The 17851-nt window shown below is 49.9% G+C and overlaps 10 protein-coding genes across 10 annotated transcripts, besides 10 other annotated features; all 10 read right to left on the reverse strand.

Annotated features, from left to right (window-relative positions):
- Window positions 1-428: 428 nt before the first annotated feature.
- Window positions 429-1196, reverse strand: TraAM80_00154 (protein ARV1; the record flags this gene model as incomplete). Its single annotated transcript, XM_029377245.1, has 1 exon — window positions 429-1196. The coding sequence occupies one exon, from the start codon at window positions 1194-1196 to the stop codon at window positions 429-431; it is 768 nt and encodes a 255-aa protein (XP_029242841.1).
- A 493-nt stretch (window positions 1197-1689) lies between these two features.
- Window positions 1690-1727: a sequence feature (A-rich).
- Window positions 1728-1877: 150 nt separating this feature from the next.
- TraAM80_00155 (trypanothione synthetase) lies at window positions 1878-2228 on the reverse strand (the record flags this gene model as incomplete). Its single annotated transcript, XM_029377246.1, has 1 exon — window positions 1878-2228. One exon carries the CDS (start codon window positions 2226-2228, stop codon window positions 1878-1880), a length of 351 nt encoding a protein of 116 aa, XP_029242842.1.
- A 135-nt stretch (window positions 2229-2363) lies between these two features.
- TraAM80_00156 (putative trypanothione synthetase) lies at window positions 2364-2765 on the reverse strand (the record flags this gene model as incomplete). Its single annotated transcript, XM_029377247.1, has 1 exon — window positions 2364-2765. The coding sequence occupies one exon, from the start codon at window positions 2763-2765 to the stop codon at window positions 2364-2366; it is 402 nt and encodes a 133-aa protein (XP_029242843.1).
- Window positions 2766-4388: 1623 nt separating this feature from the next.
- Window positions 4389-4412: a microsatellite.
- A 423-nt stretch (window positions 4413-4835) lies between these two features.
- Window positions 4836-4892: a sequence feature (A-rich).
- An 85-nt stretch (window positions 4893-4977) lies between these two features.
- TraAM80_00157 (uncharacterized protein) lies at window positions 4978-5337 on the reverse strand (the record flags this gene model as incomplete). The annotated part of the gene is made up of 1 exon (XM_029377248.1): window positions 4978-5337. The coding sequence occupies one exon, from the start codon at window positions 5335-5337 to the stop codon at window positions 4978-4980; it is 360 nt and encodes a 119-aa protein (XP_029242844.1).
- A 204-nt stretch (window positions 5338-5541) lies between these two features.
- Window positions 5542-5570: a microsatellite.
- A 657-nt stretch (window positions 5571-6227) lies between these two features.
- Window positions 6228-6261: a microsatellite.
- Window positions 6262-6342: 81 nt separating this feature from the next.
- TraAM80_00158 (pumilio protein 8) lies at window positions 6343-8094 on the reverse strand (the record flags this gene model as incomplete). The annotated part of the gene is made up of 1 exon (XM_029377249.1): window positions 6343-8094. One exon carries the CDS (start codon window positions 8092-8094, stop codon window positions 6343-6345), a length of 1752 nt encoding a protein of 583 aa, XP_029242845.1.
- Window positions 8095-8319: 225 nt separating this feature from the next.
- Window positions 8320-9516, reverse strand: TraAM80_00159 (uncharacterized protein; the record flags this gene model as incomplete). Its single annotated transcript, XM_029377250.1, has 1 exon — window positions 8320-9516. One exon carries the CDS (start codon window positions 9514-9516, stop codon window positions 8320-8322), a length of 1197 nt encoding a protein of 398 aa, XP_029242846.1.
- Window positions 9517-9789: 273 nt separating this feature from the next.
- Window positions 9790-9843: a microsatellite.
- Window positions 9825-9864: a microsatellite.
- Window positions 9865-10308: 444 nt separating this feature from the next.
- Window positions 10309-10368: a microsatellite.
- Window positions 10341-10371: a microsatellite.
- A 146-nt stretch (window positions 10372-10517) lies between these two features.
- Window positions 10518-11732, reverse strand: TraAM80_00160 (putative rac serine-threonine kinase; the record flags this gene model as incomplete). Its single annotated transcript, XM_029377251.1, has 1 exon — window positions 10518-11732. One exon carries the CDS (start codon window positions 11730-11732, stop codon window positions 10518-10520), a length of 1215 nt encoding a protein of 404 aa, XP_029242847.1.
- A 428-nt stretch (window positions 11733-12160) lies between these two features.
- Window positions 12161-14962, reverse strand: TraAM80_00161 (putative protein kinase; the record flags this gene model as incomplete). The annotated part of the gene is made up of 1 exon (XM_029377252.1): window positions 12161-14962. The coding sequence occupies one exon, from the start codon at window positions 14960-14962 to the stop codon at window positions 12161-12163; it is 2802 nt and encodes a 933-aa protein (XP_029242848.1).
- Window positions 14963-15187: 225 nt separating this feature from the next.
- TraAM80_00162 (putative microsomal signal peptidase subunit) lies at window positions 15188-15613 on the reverse strand (the record flags this gene model as incomplete). The annotated part of the gene is made up of 1 exon (XM_029377253.1): window positions 15188-15613. The coding sequence occupies one exon, from the start codon at window positions 15611-15613 to the stop codon at window positions 15188-15190; it is 426 nt and encodes a 141-aa protein (XP_029242849.1).
- A 210-nt stretch (window positions 15614-15823) lies between these two features.
- Window positions 15824-17512, reverse strand: TraAM80_00163 (uncharacterized protein; the record flags this gene model as incomplete). The annotated part of the gene is made up of 1 exon (XM_029377254.1): window positions 15824-17512. One exon carries the CDS (start codon window positions 17510-17512, stop codon window positions 15824-15826), a length of 1689 nt encoding a protein of 562 aa, XP_029242850.1.
- Window positions 17513-17733: 221 nt separating this feature from the next.
- Window positions 17734-17757: a microsatellite.
- The last annotated feature ends 94 nt before the right edge of the window (window positions 17758-17851 follow it).

Genomic DNA, 17851 nt, shown 5'->3' on the forward strand with positions numbered 1-17851 from the left:
CAGCGGAAAACAAACTTTGGTACAATGTACGTGAATTAGGCCGGTCAAATGCCGCATCGACGTTGAAGGAAGCCTCGGCCACCGGAAATCCGGCATCCTTCAGGGGTTGGGGGCACCTGAACTGCAGCGTGTTGCCCTCCACTTTTAGTGCCTCAGGGAGCTGCGAAGAAGGCGTCTGGGTTTGGTGAGCGCAACAAACAAGTTTCGCCTCCATTGAGAAAATTGTCCGTTTGAACTTCCTTGTGTGTGTGTGTTGCATACATTCACACAGAAAAAGGACAGTCGTGTGGAAAGCGAGAGGAGGAGGGAAGCAGCTTGTGACGGCCGGCAAGGCGCAGGCCAAAGAGGAGGAAACAAATCGCAGTACAATGCAGCAAGCAAACACACAAAGAAACCCGTTAAATGCCACACAAACATGCAGAAGAAAATCAAAATATAAGTTGTGGGCCCCACCCGGTAAAGTAACGAAAAAGGACTCGCGCAAGCAGAGGTACAGCAACCGCAACAATGCCCAGCAGCCGGCTGGGGTGGTTGCTGGCCGTGATGCTGAATCCCCGCACCATCCAGAGAAGAAAGACGAAATCCACAACAACAACTAAAGGAATTGGAATGCGCCATACCAAAAACACGACATATCCAAGCTTCGCCGTGTAGGTGAGACTCACAGAAGTTGCCCACGTAGCCATCGCATCCTCCTGGCCGGAGGCAACGCCATGCTGTGACTGAACACCAATCCAAACAGCTGCAACCAAGCAGAGGAAGTACTCCATACACGCATGTAGGAATAGCGTGGGCCACGTGTCGGGGTACATCATGAGCGGCAATATGTCTGAACGAAGGTTTATCACAAGCTGCAGACTATCCTCTCTACTCAAATTTCTCTCCTCCGTCGCTGAAAAAAGAAACTTGTTCTTTCTCAAGTCGGCATAAACAGACGTGATTCGCACGACATAGGCCTCTATCATGCAACAAACAACTGCCGCAAGGAATAACGACAAAAAAATATCTCGCTGATTATACAGCACATGAATCCAGGCACGCCTCTCCAACAGAACAACATCAAGCCACTTTTGAACATCAGCAAATTCATAGTACTTGTCGCAGCATTTCCCGCACATTACACACTTATCAACCATCTCCGTCTCCGGCTCAACAATTCGTTGAACAAAAGAGTTGCATTCGATGCACCTGGGCATGCTCCCCTTCACCGCTAAAACTATAAACTGACAAAAGTGAAGTAAAATACATCGCCGTACGCATGTATACAATTATAACTTTCACCCTCAGCTTCCGTGAGAATATGCGGGAAAAAGCACGCCATCAACCTCAGATTGTTGTTGTCTGGTCGATTTTATGGGGCAAACATACATTTGTACGTATACCTTGATCGCCCATCAAGCTGAAAGGCCAAGCAAGGGGGGAGTGGCGGTTTAAGTAGGCTGAGTTGAATGCCTAGATGCCACGGAGCTCGAGGTTGAGGTTGAGGTTGAATCAAAATACGATGGAGTAATGAAATAAAAAGGAAAAGAAAAAAAATAGTTCTTCGCAAACTCTATTGTTAGCTAGAATCCCCCAATCCCAGCTCCGCCTCCACCTCCGCCTCCTTGTCCTTTTCCCTTTCCTTTGATGCCTCAGAGATCCTTCGGCTGTTGTCGTTGTTTGCATCTCCCACTTCCGTCTCTGCAATACAAAAAAAAAAATAACATACAAATAATAATAATAATAAACTCAAATTTCCCCCACTTGTAGCGTCTGTCTGCGTGGAATGCAAGAAACATGTGTTCCCGCACCACATAGGAGGGTATATAACAAGGCTCGCAAGCTTTGTAATCTTGGAAGTATCCCCGCCGATGACAATGCTGTCAGCCTACCCCCTCTCACACTCCAGCCACGAAATATAGGAAAGTACTTCTGCTCGTACCACGCGAGAAAAGTACGTCCCCGGCAAACAACAGCAGAGCCAAAAAAAAAAAACACCTCGCTAAGGCTTCATTTACATCGTCAAACCACGTGCCAAGTTTGTCAGCAGATGCGTCATCAAACAAAACCATTGAAGTGGACTTCCCAAGAACCGGCGCCGCCACGGCTTGAGGCACTGCGGCAATGGCATCCCCATCCTCCTCCTTGTTGCGCTTGGTCATATTTTGTCCAGCACGGCCATTGATGGGTTTTGTCAGACACGAAGCTGACATAATTTCTTCTGTGAGTTGAAAACTTGCAGGCACCATGCTGGGATGATTGGGGGCGGAGGTATACATGAAGGAAAGGATGACCCTGCTGCCCCGTTAGAGCCCTTCAAAGAGGCTCCAAAACGTGTGTGTTCATTTAAGAGGATATCACGCAACGTAGACTTAATTGATGTGTCAGACAGCTCCTGGAAACGCTACGCGGTGTACTGGTGCAGCACCGTATCTCATGCCCACGTTTTCCAAACCAGCAGAACCTCCCCATCCATTCTCACAGTCCAGGATGGACCGATCCTCCGCTGGTAAAGAAGCCCAGTCCACCCCGCCAGTGGCACTCCCGAAACGAAAATTCGACAACTTTTCACTTGACTTCGTCCTAAAACCCGCAGACTCAGCAGCATTCATTGCGTCCAACGCCGTATATCTATCCTCACCATTATTAGCAACTACAAAATAAACGGGTTTGTGGGAAGGACAGAAAACCCTGTTTTGGTGTAAACACTTAAAGTAGTTTACAATATTGACGTACAGAAAAGATCCAGTGGAATTGCCTAACTCCACGCCATAGCAGTGCGACATCTTGTGTTTCACCGCATTTCAGCATGACCGCCGAAAAATCAGAGTTTTGTATCAAAGTGTGAAAATCTATTCGTCATTATAGCCAAAGTCAAAATAACTACACATGGGTGGGATCGCCTCAAAGGACCGGCAAAGCTGCGGAAGCAATTCCTTTGGAACGCCAAAGTACTGAACCAAGAAAGAGGGCAAGTGAGCCGGAATCGTTCAAAATACGAGATGTGGCCTCCATGGCAATATCATGCAAAGTACTGGTGGCATACCAAAAACGGCACCACATATCATAATCCATCAGATAAAATCCGTCCGAGATGTTGTTCTCTCTTTCCACGGCATCCTCTCCCGTGTACCCATTAATGGTGAGCAACCGCTTCAGAAAAAAAAAAAAATCACAGCGCTCCGAGGGACACAACCAAGGCAACAAATCCTTTCCCTCCACATGCCGTCAAACAATATGACCACGACTAAGGAAATGCCGATGTTTGCCCGGCATATCACCGAAAGAAAAGTCGTACGAGGGTGCTTATATAGTTGTACAGCCCAGCAAGCGCGATTCACCAACAAATTCGGCCACCCCGTTTTCGCTTCTCTCACAGTGAAATCAACGAGTAAATTTTTTTCCGCCACAATGCCAGCACCAAAACTCGTAGTTCTGCTCTGAAACACAAACCCGTTTTTCGGAGACATAGGTAACAACCGCAACATACCCGTACGGTGATTTCCCTCAGTGCGACTGCATATCAGCAAATTTCCAACAGATGGCATTTTTTGTGATTTCGCCGTATTTCTCACGTTCCACAGGCGCCAGTGCCCCACTTGGCATGATGGTGACAACCTCACAGGCCTCCCATAAATCCTCCGCCACGAGTACCGAAGAAAATCATAGGCCTCTGCTCATAGCAAGGTAACGGCGCACAAACTTCAAGCACAACCATTTGTATTCCAGCGCATCATAATTACCAATAGCCGTCGTAGGTGTTGCAACCTCAATACGCTTAAGAGCTGAGGTGGCATATGCTCTCGCTAAAGAAACTCCCTTCACCGTTTGAAAAGACAGGGGCACCGCTGTCCGTCGTGCCGATAACTCCCCTCAAACGAGACAAGTTCCGTTTCAGATAACTTTGTACCGGGCTGTGTGGCCGTGTTGACCATGACCGCGCAAAGTTGTCGAAAGCTGTGTGGTGCTGTTACCTCGCCCAAAGGAGACGGACGGAACACACTCACACACGCAGTAAATAAAACAAAAATGAGTACCCCCCTCCATGATGATGACTTGAAAGTCACAACGCCTTGATAGCCAGCAAACTCAACAAACGACACTTCCGTCTAAAAAAAAAACAACAACAACAAGACAAACACAGCTGCTTAATGGCAACAAATTTTCCCATTTATGTATGTGAGTAAAAAATGCAAAGTGCAATGTCACAAGCAAAGCTTAACAGATGAGGTCGTGCGTGAGGCATCACGTGCTGTAAACTGCAGGGGACAAATACGCTTCTGCAGTCCTTCTCGCTCTACGGATTTTAATAGTTAGAGATTTGTCTGGTCTTGCGGGTACACGCTGAAACCAAGCAAAAATAAGCAAAAAAAAAACGCATGCTACACCGTGGCCATAGCCAAAAAAAGACATACACACACACAGACAAACACTAACTCAGCCCCGTCCAATTCCCTGCGGCCAATAATATCGATCGGCAGCCCAGCCCTATCTCTTAGCACACTTCTCTAGGCTGTCGACAAGGCAGCCTCGCGGTATAGCAGGTATCCCCCCACCGTGAAATAAACGGCAAAACAGGCCACAAGAAACGTCCCGGAAAAATCTGTCAATCGGTCCGTTGTCGATCGGGAATACAACACCTCCGCGTTCCCAAAACACTTTGCCCAAATCCCTTGGCCGTCGGGCTTCACTGTCCGCTGCACCATGCTTTGAATTATCTGAATCCACAGTGTGACTTCTGGTGTGCAAAGCAGCGCAAAAAGAAAAAAGAGACAGGGATAGAGATAGAGAGGAAGAGAATGAAAAAAAAAAGTCTATCGAAAAAAGCGTTAAGGAAGTCCCAGAAAACGTTGGCTCAAATAAGGAAAAAAAAAACGAGAAACAAACACACAAGCACACAAACAAAACAACAACGCATCAAAATTCAGGCGGAACGAGCTAACATGCACATAATCTGTTTGATGGGGGCTCAAGATCTAGGCAGCCCCACCACAAACTCTACACAAGGCCTCGAGCATTCTCTACAGTCCGGCGGTACAGCAAGTACCCTCCCACAGTCAAGTACACCGTAATGAAGGTTGCAACAAAAGCCCATACAAAGTCCACCAAACGTGGAGAGCTGAGACCACACTTTTCGTTCAGCGAATTGGTATTAGACCATGACGCGTCCCGAGAATAACCAGCAGACTTACTCCCTCCCTTTTCGGTCTTCCCCTGTGTGGCGATTGTCCGCGCCCTCGCCTTCGCCTTTTCAATGAGCTCCCGCACAGCCGCCATGTCCGGTGGGGGCAAATTGAGTTCGTCGCCAGCTGCGACAGCATCAGTCCTGCCGCGAGAACCAGAAGGTGAACGAGGCATTTTGCTCCTGTAATAAACGTACTAGCAAAGAACTACGTTTTGCAGGAAGAAGAAAAAACACGCAGACAGAAGATATCAGCTCCTCTCCAGCTTTTCATCGGTGCACTAGTGAATGCCAGGCAAAGCCAAAAACCGACCTCTCTCCGAAGCCAAGCAAAAAAGCAGGCGCAACCAGCAAGAAATGCACATACGCGCACAACAACTAAAAAAAAAAAAGAAGAAAACAAAAAAAACGTGAAGGTGAGTTTCATCTCCCTCTCACATGCACGCACCTTCTTCAGAGAATTGTGAGTGATTTGAATGCGTCCTTCCCCCTCCTTACGCATACCCACAAGCCAACGTTCATGTGGTAACAGTAGTCAGACAGCTCGCCACCCATGCGCAACAGACAAAACCTCGGCTGCCAAGCAGCTTAGCCTCACCCCACTGTTCTCGCTACAGCCGCGGGAAGCAAAGTCATCTCCCTTTTCGTTTGTCCATGTTGCATAAACTCCACGCCCAAGGACAATTGTCATCACCATCCGACAAGCAGCATTCACTGCAGCCAGACAAGTTCCGCCGCCTCACCCAAAACACTTGCCGAAAAAAGGTTAAGACGGAGTTCTCCCTCCTATTCGCCCCCTGCCTTCGAGAGAAGAATAAAAAGGTGGAAAAAGAAGCAAAAATAAAATACTGCAAAACAAAAAAAAGGGAGATTAGGGACTTCTGCGACACCAAAATAGATACACCACCACCGAATCGATGAACAAAAGGCTCAAATAAGGTAACAGAATTACTCGGCTATTAAACGCTGCTCTGCCCCTGCTCGGTATCCTTCACCCATTCTTTCGTTCCTTCGTAGTGTCCCATATTATATGTTTGTACTTTTCCTTCCTTTCGTAGCAATCTTCGTTTTTGCTGTTGTTTTTTGTTGTTGTTAATGTTCTCGGCGTGGGGTGGAGCCCGTGCATGCTTTGCAGCGCTGCTTTTTTGAAAAGAGCGCCGTAGAAAAATAGGTCCACACCGCTACCTTGTGTGCCCTGCCTTCGTGCTGCCTTTTCCCAATTTGGTACTCTTTTTCGCAGACTTTAGCTTCTTCTCGCAGGTCAAGGTGTTTCTGTGGTCTTCCTGTGCCACCCGAGAACCAACACGCTTTTTTACTGCGCCTGTAGGTTTGTCAGCCTGCTTGGCTTTTTCGGTGCACCCTGGTGAGGGTTCACGGGCCACGCAATCGTCGTCATCGTCACGTAACCGTTTCTTCTGCTCCATTGCAGGTGTCAACCGTGTGAGCAGTTGTATATCCTCCTTTGATAGCTGGAGTGCCGCTCTGTAGTCATCCACCGCCTCATTGACAAGCAGCACCTCTCGTGAAATTAGTCCAGCGTAGTGCTTGTTCAGCGCGGATCCTCTCTCGGGGTCAGAGACAACTTCAATGAATTTTCTCACAATGGAAGGCAACACCAATAGATGAGTTGTCATGGCATGCTTGGAGCATATCTCCACTGTCTCTTCCTCGTACTCATGCGTGAGCCATGTGTGACGATTCCATTCCTTGTTCTCTATCGAAAACAAGTTGTGTTGGAACCAGTTAGGAAGAAGAAATTTATTCTTTCGTTCCAAATGCGGCGTGAGAAGGTGCAGTACGATCTGATGCCCAAAGGGGCTGTTGATAACTTGCGTGAGGTGTGCCTCCAAGTCGTTTACGACGTACTTGCGTAGCAATTGAACGTCGTAGACGAGGTCAAAGAGGCGTGCGACAGCGGGTGCACCGTACTTGTCTACCGCAAAGCTGCCAAGGTTCTCGGAGAGAGCACGCAGCACTTCCTTGCGTTTTTTGGGCTCAATGAGAGAGAAGACAGTCGTCACAATCGGAGCCCCCTCGCGTGTGGTGCACAAAGCCGCCAAATGCGGCCGAAGCGTATCGCACAACTCGGCCACTTCATCCTTTCTCCCACGCTTGAGGTAGGCAGCAACCAAGCGTTGTGCAAAAGGGTAGTTGGCAGCACCCTTCTGCGAGACAAGCTTGTCACACAGCTCAAAAAGTCTAGAAAGCAGACGCTTCTGCTGCGCCACTTCTTGCTGCAGCACATCCTCCAAAACAGGGTACCCTTTCCACCGCTTCATTACGGCAACGTTGTCTTTCAGGGCTGCTAGGATAAGAATATGGCGATTGGTAGAGGTACAGAGACGGTTGCTGTATGCCGCATGAAGAACCTCGACGCCAAAGCGATGCGACACCAGCGTCGGTACCGCCGGAATGATGAGTGTGAGCAACTTGTCGAGAAAGCTATGTGGGGCGTGACGGATCAACGCGATCACCACAAAATGGCCGTAGGCGTCGGTTGCATGATCCACAAAAGACTCTGAAACCAGCGCGAGGAGACGCTCCAGCTGCGTCAACGAGGCGTATTTAATCATCGACTGTATGACACGACTCACCCGAGGTGTCTTCGCATAGATGGCGAACTTTGGCTCAATAAGCTTCAGGAGGAGATCCACCGTTGGATACTTGTGTTCGTACCGCTCCGCCTTTCTCTCTCCCACGCTTTTGGTCATCTCATCCTTCGCTGCGGGATCAGTCGACACTCGCAACACCTCCCATAGACGAACGATCTCCCCGTACTCGGAGGTCATCTTCATCGCGTGTTTTTCCGCCGCATTGAGAACCCGCCCCTCACGCTTCTTTATTAGCGCATTCTTTCGTAGTCTCTCGGTCTGTGGGAATTTCCGCAACCTCTCGGCACGCACCTCCTCCTTCTTTCTGTTAGTCTGGACCATCCCCACCCCACTACTCGTGCGCATCAAGATGAAAAGAGAGAAACAGTCCATAAAAGCAATATGCATCCAAACAGCAATAACAATAAGAAAAATAAATCATATATATATGTAGACAGACGTCAGGATTCATAAAAGCAGATAATGAATGAGCCATACGCACAGAATACCTCCGCACAGGAAGCAATGGGAGCGACCGGTATCGCAATACATAAACACACATACAAGCTATGATGACCCAGCAAGAGACCTTATGCGACGGCTTAGTTCCAGCAAGGCCTTGCACTCACATTTGGCAAGTCTTACATTGGACCAAAAATAATCCTCGTACTCGGCAACTTTCCGTGTCTGCTCCGCATACTCATCTATGGCACTCTCTATTGAAGAGAAGAGCTCCGTGACGTCCCTTTGACAGTCCGCCAAGGCGTCTTTAGCCAGGGTCAGCTCCTCGTAGTTCCTTTCAAGACAGACTGCAGCAGGAGTTGTGAGGGCTGCAGCTTGGCCCCTGTCGATTTTTCCCCACTTTGCACAAGAAGAAAGTCCCTTGCCAATATCTACGGCACATGCTTTTTTGACTACTGCAAGCTCCAACTTGTATGCCGTTCTAAGCTGGGTAACGTAGTGCCGCCAATGATTGCGAAATCCGATGTTATTAACCTCAAGCTTCTCTAAAGAGCGCTTCCGTTTTCTGTTAGGTGGCTGTACAGCTACGTTATTATTATTCGCAGTAGGACTGGAAGTTGCAGCAAGCGGAGCATCCATCGTGGCAGTAAGAGAAGCAATCAAAGTACTGCGCGAGAAGGCCACATCCTGAGTGGCATCGCAGGGAGATCTGGCATCAACCCATCGAAGAATAGCGTCAAGGGAAGTTGCCTGAGTCTCTTGCGTAAGACTGCACAACTCATCCCCGGTCTTCAGAGCACAGGCATCTCTGTGTTTGTGTGCAATTATATAACGATCCAGTGGGTTTAGAGTGTTCAACGGCAAATTGTCATCCCCCACGGTAGTCCCCGGTATATCGGCAGCTTCGCCATCAGCGCATGCGCAACCGTAGGGCCCTAACTGATCGCTCCGCACACCCAGTGACTCCAATGCGTGAACTAAAGACAGCTGCAACCGTTGGAGCCTCAGCAAAAAAAAGAGGAGAGGGTCGAGGACGCCGGCAGAGCCACCGTGACGCCGAGTTTCTTCCAATGCCACCTCAGTGATGGGCGCAGCCAATCTTTTCTCACCAATGGACGACGATGACGTCTCTTCGGCCCCGACGGATGTGCCCCTCGCCCCCCTCCTCTCCTCGCACAATAGTTTGTTTGCCCGCCGACGCATAGAAACAAATCGCAGCGGCACCCCGAGGTGCACCTGGTGGTGGGTGTTGGGGCTTGAAGGAAATCCTTCCCTTTTATCACTCAAGTTGCAATAGCACATGGAAAAACAAAAAACGGCACGGAGCGTCGCGGCACAGGTCACCAGCCAAAAAAGAGAGTTTTAACCACACACACACACACAATGAGAGAGAAAAAAGGGCTCTCACACAAACAGAAACAAACTATTACAACAACAAAAATGCACATCCACAGCAAGGCTACGCTTCTCTGCAGACGACCGGACGCGGGTCCTCGGAGCCTCATTTTGGTAATAAAAGTCGTCATGGAGGTATTTGTTGTCCCTTGCAGGGGGACCGCTGTGAGGTTGAAAGGAAGACAGATGGAAAGACGGACGGACGGGAAGCAGGTAGACAAAGACACTGACAGAGAAAAAAAAAGCAAAAAAAAACAGGGAAGGAGGAGGACGAGGAACCACGAGACTGGACTCACCTCTTTCAACGACCTGCTACAAAAACAAAACAAAAAATGGGGCCACATGAGGCGCGGCAACACGTTTCAGTGCGGCGTGTAGCTCCCACGAGCTGTACAGCAGAAAATTGCTGGGATAAAAAAAAAGAGCCACACACACTCACAGAAAAATGTTTTTTTTTCTTTTTTAAAGGGTCGCGGTGCACAGTTTCATACATATATCCAATACATGTGACATTTATTGCACACACACGCACACCTCACTCCCCCTCGCCCAAGGAATGCCATCTGACGGTGCTTCAGCAGCTAACAACAATAAAAAAGAACAAAAAAAAGGGAAGGAACAGCCATAAAAAACATATTGAAAAGGAAAATTGGCTTCCTTTCCTCAGAAACGCATATAAAGAAAAAAGAATACTTCCACTTTTTTTTTTTTTCCTTTTTGTTTCCCCTTTGTCCTCCTACTCCTCCTCCTCCATTTCCTCCTTCGCATATTTTGTGGGGCTGGTGATGGCGATGATGATGGCTCGTCGTCTTCAATCATCGCTTCTCTCGTGTTTTCGCTGTCGTTGAATGCCGTCCCGCGCATACTCCCCCCCTGTAGAGGGTAGAGAACAGGCAGGAAAAAAAAAACTAACTCTTATTCAAGTGATTATCCGCAGTGCATGAAAACCCTGTAAAAAGCTGCTGCTGCCGCGTGTTCAGTTGTGATGACTGCGCAGGCGTATTAACAACGTGTCCGGAGCTCTCAGCTGAGGCGGCAGCGCCCCCCGCATTCGCCCTCTCCGCCATCAGTTGCGCCGCCGACGGGATCGGCGTCCACTTTGGCGGCTTCACCTTCATCTCCATCACATCGTCGAGGTTGAGGCCGGTCCAAAAGGGGTGGGCCTTAATCTCTGGGGCCTTGATGCGGCGGTTGGCGTCCTTTACGAGAAGTCGGCCAATCAAGTCCTTCGCCTCCGCAGGAATCTGAACACTGCTGGGGAAACGCAGATCCGAGTAAAGAATATTGTCAAAGACCTCTCGCATGCTCTTTCCATTAAATGGCGTTCGGCCGCAAATCATACGGTACAGCAGGATACCAAACGACCAGAAATCTACGGCGCTGGTGTACTCACTCTGTTTCAGTACATCCGGCGCAACATAAAAAGGTGAACCAACAAAAGAATTCGCTCGCATGTCGTTAGCGGCTGCGTCCCCACCCTGCTTTGGGTTGTAGAAATCCTTCGAAAGACCAAAGTCAGCCAACACGCAGTGCCCATCCCCTGATAAAAGAATGTTCTCCGGCTTCAAATCGCGATAGATGACACTGTGTTCATGCAGGCATAATAACGCAAAAAGAATTTCGGCCCCGTAAAGCTTCGCCGTAAAAATGTCAAGCTGCTTTGAGGGAAGGTTGTTCATATACTTGTCAAGGTCGCCCCCAGGCATATATTCCATGACAAAGAACAACTTATGCTCCGACTGAAATGTCCAGTACAGTTTTAGCAGATACGGGTGAGTGAGACGTGACAATACATTGCGCTCAATAAATACATCGCGATATCGGTTGTGATCGAGCAGTCCCTGCTTATTTACTACTTTCATGGCGTAGTAGTCATTCGTGCCCACGCGACGCACAAGAACCACGTAGGCAAAAGAGCCTTTCCCCAGAACATCCAAACTCTCAAAATCATCTTTTGTCACCTTGTCTTGCCTTGCTGTCGCTGTACTACCGTGGTTGTTATTGACACCCCTCTTCTCGTTGACCTTATCGCGCAGACGTTCCCCATCCTTCTCCTTCTCCCTTTCCTTTTCTTTTTCTTTTTCCTTATCCTTCTTGTCCTTCCTGAAGAACTTCAAAAACATTTTCTCCCCTTTCCCCACCCCCTTGGAGCTCAGAAATATATGTAAGAAATATGATACACTCTGAAGCTTGCGTGGAGCCGATTATATATCTATATAAGCACAGAGATATGTGTGTGATAATGTACACACGAATAGTTGTGCGTGTGTGTATGCAAATGCTTCTATCTTCCTCAGCTTAAAACACAGCAATACAAATAAAAAAGGAGGCAAGAAAAAATACACACATAAGCAAAGAGTTTCATTGAACAATCAAAAAGAGATTCTGCAGCAAAGGACTTCTACACCACAGACGCTCCCTATGGGCGTAGTGCTTTACTAGTGGGACAGTTACCCCGTTTCTGCTCTTCTCCCTCGTGTCCTTGTGGTTTCTGCTGTTGATGCTCATAAAGAGGCAAACAGATGGATATATATATATATATATAATTATATCACAACGCATCCAACAACACAGAAGCGGCAAAGTGTAAAAAAGAGGGGCGTATCGGTTCCTGCATAAGCAACACAACAGCATCGTCGGCATCCGTCCCGCTAGTCTTCTTCCGCTGATTGTAAAGGTGGTAGTACCGCTCCAGAAATAGCGCGGTGTCCGACTCCACCAACAACACACCGACAGGGTCACTGGTTTGGTTCGCCGCTACAATGCAGAGACGCAATTTGAGTACGGACACAATGTGCGCTGCGGTGTGCCAGCAAAAAAGTGCCACACTGCGCGGGCACTGACTGTCGCGTAGGTGTGACAGTTTCCCTGCCGTAGTACTCTGCAGCAACCTCAAAACTGAAATCGTATGGCCGGTACTCTCCGTGTGCGCGCACCTCCATGTCGAGAGAGCATCCAACGCCACGGGAAGCCATGCCTTGAGGTACCCCACGGCAATGTCACGCAACTCATCCGCGTCCTGCGTGGCACACACCTCCCCCGTATGCGATACGAAGACATCCACGAAGGAAGCAGCCATGCGATGGATGGAACGAACCGCTGAGCGGAGTTGATACTCGAAGAAAGAAGAGGGCACCAAAATTTGCCCCTTGTCACGCAGCAGAGGATGCAGCCTCGCCAACATTGTGGTGCACGCGTGCAGGGTGGTGACAAAAAAATTCTCCGGAGACGCGAACTCCATAAACATGTCCTCACTGCTCAAATCAACCAGCAGTTTGGTGTGGACGTACAAGTGACGCAGCCGCGCCTTGATCAAAACGTACTGGTAAATGGGAAGAAGATCATCTGCGGAGCCTGATTCGAGATGCATGTGGCCCCGCGGGAGAAGCAAAAACGATTTGTCGTCAAGGGTCACTTGTGCCAGTCGTGCGGCGAGATCGATCTCCCTCGACCACCGCGCCAAAACTCGCAGCTTTCCAGTGAATGTGTGCGTGTTCCGCTCCAGCTGTTCAATGCCATGAATGGCGTCCGCGTATGGGTCAAAGAGCTGCTCCTCACTCTGCTGGCGGGCGAAAACAACGCCCATGTCGTCCTGTGTGGTGCGCTCCCGCAGCCGCTCGAGTGCGGCCGACAGCGAAACGTCCTCCTCCTTGAAGGCATGCAGGTAGAGGTTCAGGAGGACGTCGTGGGTGTCCCGAAGAACGTAATCCAAGACCCTACGCGCAACAAACATCTCAGAACTACTGTCAGCCACAGCGGCATCACCCAGCATCGCCACCACCCAGCGTTCGACAGAGCCGACAAAGGAAATAATGTCAGTCATTGCCAAGTCCACGTCGCCCACTACTATGGGGCGTCCCTTTCGTCGGTGAATGCAGCCCCCGTAGGTGTTGCGTAGATAACACCAGCCAAGTCTATTCGAACCCAACCCGGCGCTGATTTCGCTGCCTTTCCCGCAGGTCCCATAAAAAAAATAAAAACAACGGCGGAATAGCTTCAATGCGTTTCGCACGGCCCCCTGACTGCCACAAAAATCTGCAAGTACTGCCTGCACCTCTTCCTGTGTCGTTGCCCCATGAAGTCGCTCACGATATGGAGCGCAGGAATCGTACTCCTCTGCCCGTAACTCCTCAGAGGTGCCACAGAGCAGCGGTTCCCAATGAAAACATTGAAACCAACCCCGCGCATTCATGCCAGCCTGGGTACGGTTGTAGAAAGAGCCAAGAAACACACGACCGTTCGTGGGATACGTCGAACTCTTCCATGCAGCAAGAATCCTTGATCCGCACGGAAGCGTCACGTACCCCTCACCCACAAAACGACCCCGTTCCCACCCACCATCAAAAATGACACCGCCCCACCTTTCTTTCTCATGGCCTTTCATTGCCATCGTTGCATCTAACGTGGCATCGTCCTCATCGTCGTCCGTGTCAGTGTCCGCCCCCACATCAGTAGCCTGCCTCAAATACGACTCGCGCGAGAGTACAAAATTCGCCCCGTCCAGGAGGGAGCTGCAGGCATTTTGTCCCCCGTAGGAGAGAGAAAATAGTGTCCCCGTGTCGTGAAATTTACCTTCCTCAAATAGGCCCACATAGCGATCACCGCCAGACGTCACCAGACAACCAAACCCCGACGGCAAATCGTTCTCCCACTGGCCAAAGTAACGGTCGCCGTTGACTCCAACAAACTCTCCCCATCGCTCGCGCACCGGCGTGTTCGTTTGCACCCAAGTCGAGAAGTTTGACAGGCGTGTTTTTGAGCCCCGAAAAGAATGCAACGCCGCCGCGTTATTCTGCCGGAACGCAAAGTAGCCACCGTATTTGCTGCCGTCGAGGTAGTCAATGCGAGCGGGGCTCGTCAAATCTGGACGGTTCATCTTCCATTTGGACCAAAGCACGTAGCGCTCTGTCGTTAACTTTCCATCCCCGTCACGTCGACGACTGACAAATCCTCCAACGTAGCAGTGCTTGCCTGATGGCGACTCAAGTGTTCCATGGCCGTGCGGAACCATTGTTCCTCGGTCCATCTTTACCTCTCCAGAATACACATCACCACACTCCATCGCAACACACATCTTTTCTGGCTTACTCTCAGAAGAGTTGAAGGCTGCAGAGATGCCGCCTTCCTCTCGCGGCATGGAGGCACCAATACGGCAACTTTCTAATGGTAGCACTGTGGTGGTGGTGGTCGCCCGCGGTGATGGTGGGTGTGCCTTTGGCGTTGATGTCCTTCCCGGTGCGGTGGCTCCAAGGCCAGTACTGCGGCCCCCGCAAAGGCCGCCCGACGGCAAGAGCGGGTTTTCATCCCCCACTGCATCCCAGTCACTATCCGAGTCTTCTGTCCATCGTCTCATCAGTAAGGTGAGACCCCAGGCTGTGTATTGTGGCGCAAACGTGGAGACAAGAAGAGAAGAAAATGGAGGTAACCGCAAGAAAAATCAGACGCAGCAGGTACGCTGACTAAAAAAAAAAAATTGAAGGAAACAAAATGTCCAGCACAGTAAGCACATCTGGCCAGACAAGTACGACCCACTACTTGTGTGGCCCATCTTGCCCTACACCGCCATTTTCGTTTCCCCTCATTTCCCTGCCGCCCGCCTCGTATCGGCATCGTCGTCCTTCACCTCCTCCTTCGTATGCGCCTGCAACTCCTCTTCCGTGTCAGCCTTCGCAATTTCATCCAAGAGCTGCTGGCGGGCTCGATAGTATTCTTTTACCTCAGCCTCATCGCACCACCGCTGCTCCGTGTCCTCCTGCTGATACCAGTTAGGAACAAACAAGATGAGGGACACGACGCAGCCCACACCCACGCCGTAGAAGAGCAGGCAAACCTTCTCCAGCAAGCATCCGGCAAGCAACGAAAAGAAAAAACAAACACAAAAAATTCTTGTCACCCTCCTCGTCGCCATTCTCTGGTCCCGAAGTGACATGGGAGCAAAAAGCCCTGCAAGCCAGCGGGCTAGTGGATGGACCCCCGCCACCTGCTCCTCTTTCTGCGGCTCCATCTGAGACGTGGGCACCAAGGCTCCTCAACAATCCTGCGCAGGCCTCAGAACTACGCCCCACAAGCAACAACAAAAAAAAGAAAAAAAAGGACAGATGAATCAGACAACGTGGCCCACCAGCAAGAGATATAACAAAGGGGGGAAAAGTAAAACAGCAAAACGAACCAAATGATAAGAAAACAAAAGCAAAAACTCCTTGGCGTCATCACCTCAATGAGAAGAGTACTCCTTGTAAGAGACACTGTAAACAGTAATCCAGTGCACAAATGCGTTGGCAGCGGCCTGATGAAGCGCAACATTGGCAAGCATGGTATCGGCCCAAGGTTCCCCCAAACGTCGATAAAGAACTGTTTCCATAAAAACAATATCAGCACTGCCTTCATCTGGCATACGTTTTTTGCGCATCAACACCGCAGCAAATGTCAGTGCAAGGTGCCGCACCGACACCTCATTCATACTCTGGTGAAGAAGCAGTCCCCCGCAGAGATCAACAATCCAAAAGATCACACCACGCAAATGTGGAGGAAGCATTCCCAGATAGGTCATAGGGTCACAGGTGAACAACGAGGCTTCAAACGTGGTCGCTTCTAATTCAGCTAGCCATATCAATATTAGACCCATCAAAACATCGGGTTGGGCGTTCGTGAGAGCTGCGGGGAGTCGCGTCGCAGCATTTGGGAAGCAGGACATAAGACTAACGGCGGCAACAGCTGTCGGTAAGACACCACCAGGAGGGTAACCTGCAGGCTGTGCGCAGGAGTGCGGTAGTTCTGTGTTTCCCCAACTGTTTTGTGGTAACGAGGAACGATATGTTGCCAGCACCTCGGCGAAGTCTAGCTCTTCCTCCAATATTTCCTTCACCCGCGTCGCCTCCCGCATGACCTCACGGTTGTAAGTGGTGAAATTCCTAGACTTCCCTACCAACAAGCGAGCTACGGTTTTGCTTGTAAGTCCTTGTTGACGAATAAACTGATGCTTTAGTAGCTGCAAGACAAGGGGGCATGTGTAAACGCCGACAGGTGAATATTGTACGATGATGGGGAGGCACTGAGGGAGGCCTGTGCCAAATGGTCTTTGTTTTTCCGACACGACGGTAAACGTTACAAACACCTTCACATACGTGTTGATACTAAGCACAGCGACTGCTTCAAACAACGACATACAGTGCCTTGGAATTGGTTTCAAGGCAAGGTGAAACGTGATGGCCTCACCACCACAAAGAGTTCGCTCCTTCACACATGCGCAGCCAAGGTAGTCACCTGGAACCGACTCACCATCAATAAACGTGTGCACTTCACTTACCTTAACAAAACAGTTTGAGTCACCGTCGTTTTTCAGCGAAATCTCCGCGGAAAACTCACGTTTACCTTGCCCTTGGCTCCCCACATTCGCGTCTCCCACAAACAGGAAGTGGCAGTTGCTGACAGTGATGCGCGGCACCTTGCCTTGATACTCCGCAAGGCCTTGTCGCAGTTGGGGCAGTAGCAGTGAATCCCCAGGTTTCATCTCGGGCACCACACCGCTGCAGCGCCACTCCAACTCGCACAGTAGCTGCTGCAACGCGAGCAGCTGACACTGATAAAGCCATTGGCGGTCGGCGCTGAGGGAGAGTTGACGAATGTTAGAAAGAGCCTCTTCAGTCACGTGCGCGCGACCCGACAAATAGCCCTGAAGGAATGTGTTCAGATGTACTGGGTGAAAGGGCTGGAACTTTTCCATGGCCTTCTTAATGTCCCTTGCGGTACTTGGGGGCGGATGCGTGTTCACATTGCTGCTTCGCGAGGAAACGAGGAGAGACGACAGCTCATCTGAGGTGATGGGCATACAGCCAATAGGGAATGGCGTCGCCACATGCGTCGCAGCCCCAACGTTCACAGGCAACGTGGACACGTCCTCCATCAATCTTGCCTAGGAAAGGGACTGACACGAAAATGGAGGTGGCAGGAGCATACGAAGTAACCGGTACTCCCAAAGAGCAGGAATGCAGGCGCATACAAAAAAAGGGCCCCGACGCAAAAGAAAAAAAAAGGAGGAGGGAGAGGAGGAAAGGGCAGTTAGGTATGAGTTTAATCAGCCCATTTTATTGGGGAGGAAGTAATAAAATAAAACAAAAACGGCAGAAATAAACAAACAAGCAAACAAACGTTTCCCGCCATTCCCTAATGATGAAAAATAAGTAAGAGAAGGAGGGCACTTGGGTGTCTAACTCTAACAGAGATGCTCCATCCCCGTTCCTTC

This window comes from Trypanosoma rangeli (genome assembly GCF_003719475.1).
Source record: "Trypanosoma rangeli strain AM80 chromosome Unknown Tra_15.4_contig_00003, whole genome shotgun sequence".
NCBI classification, from domain to species: Eukaryota; Euglenozoa; class Kinetoplastea; order Trypanosomatida; family Trypanosomatidae; genus Trypanosoma; species Trypanosoma rangeli.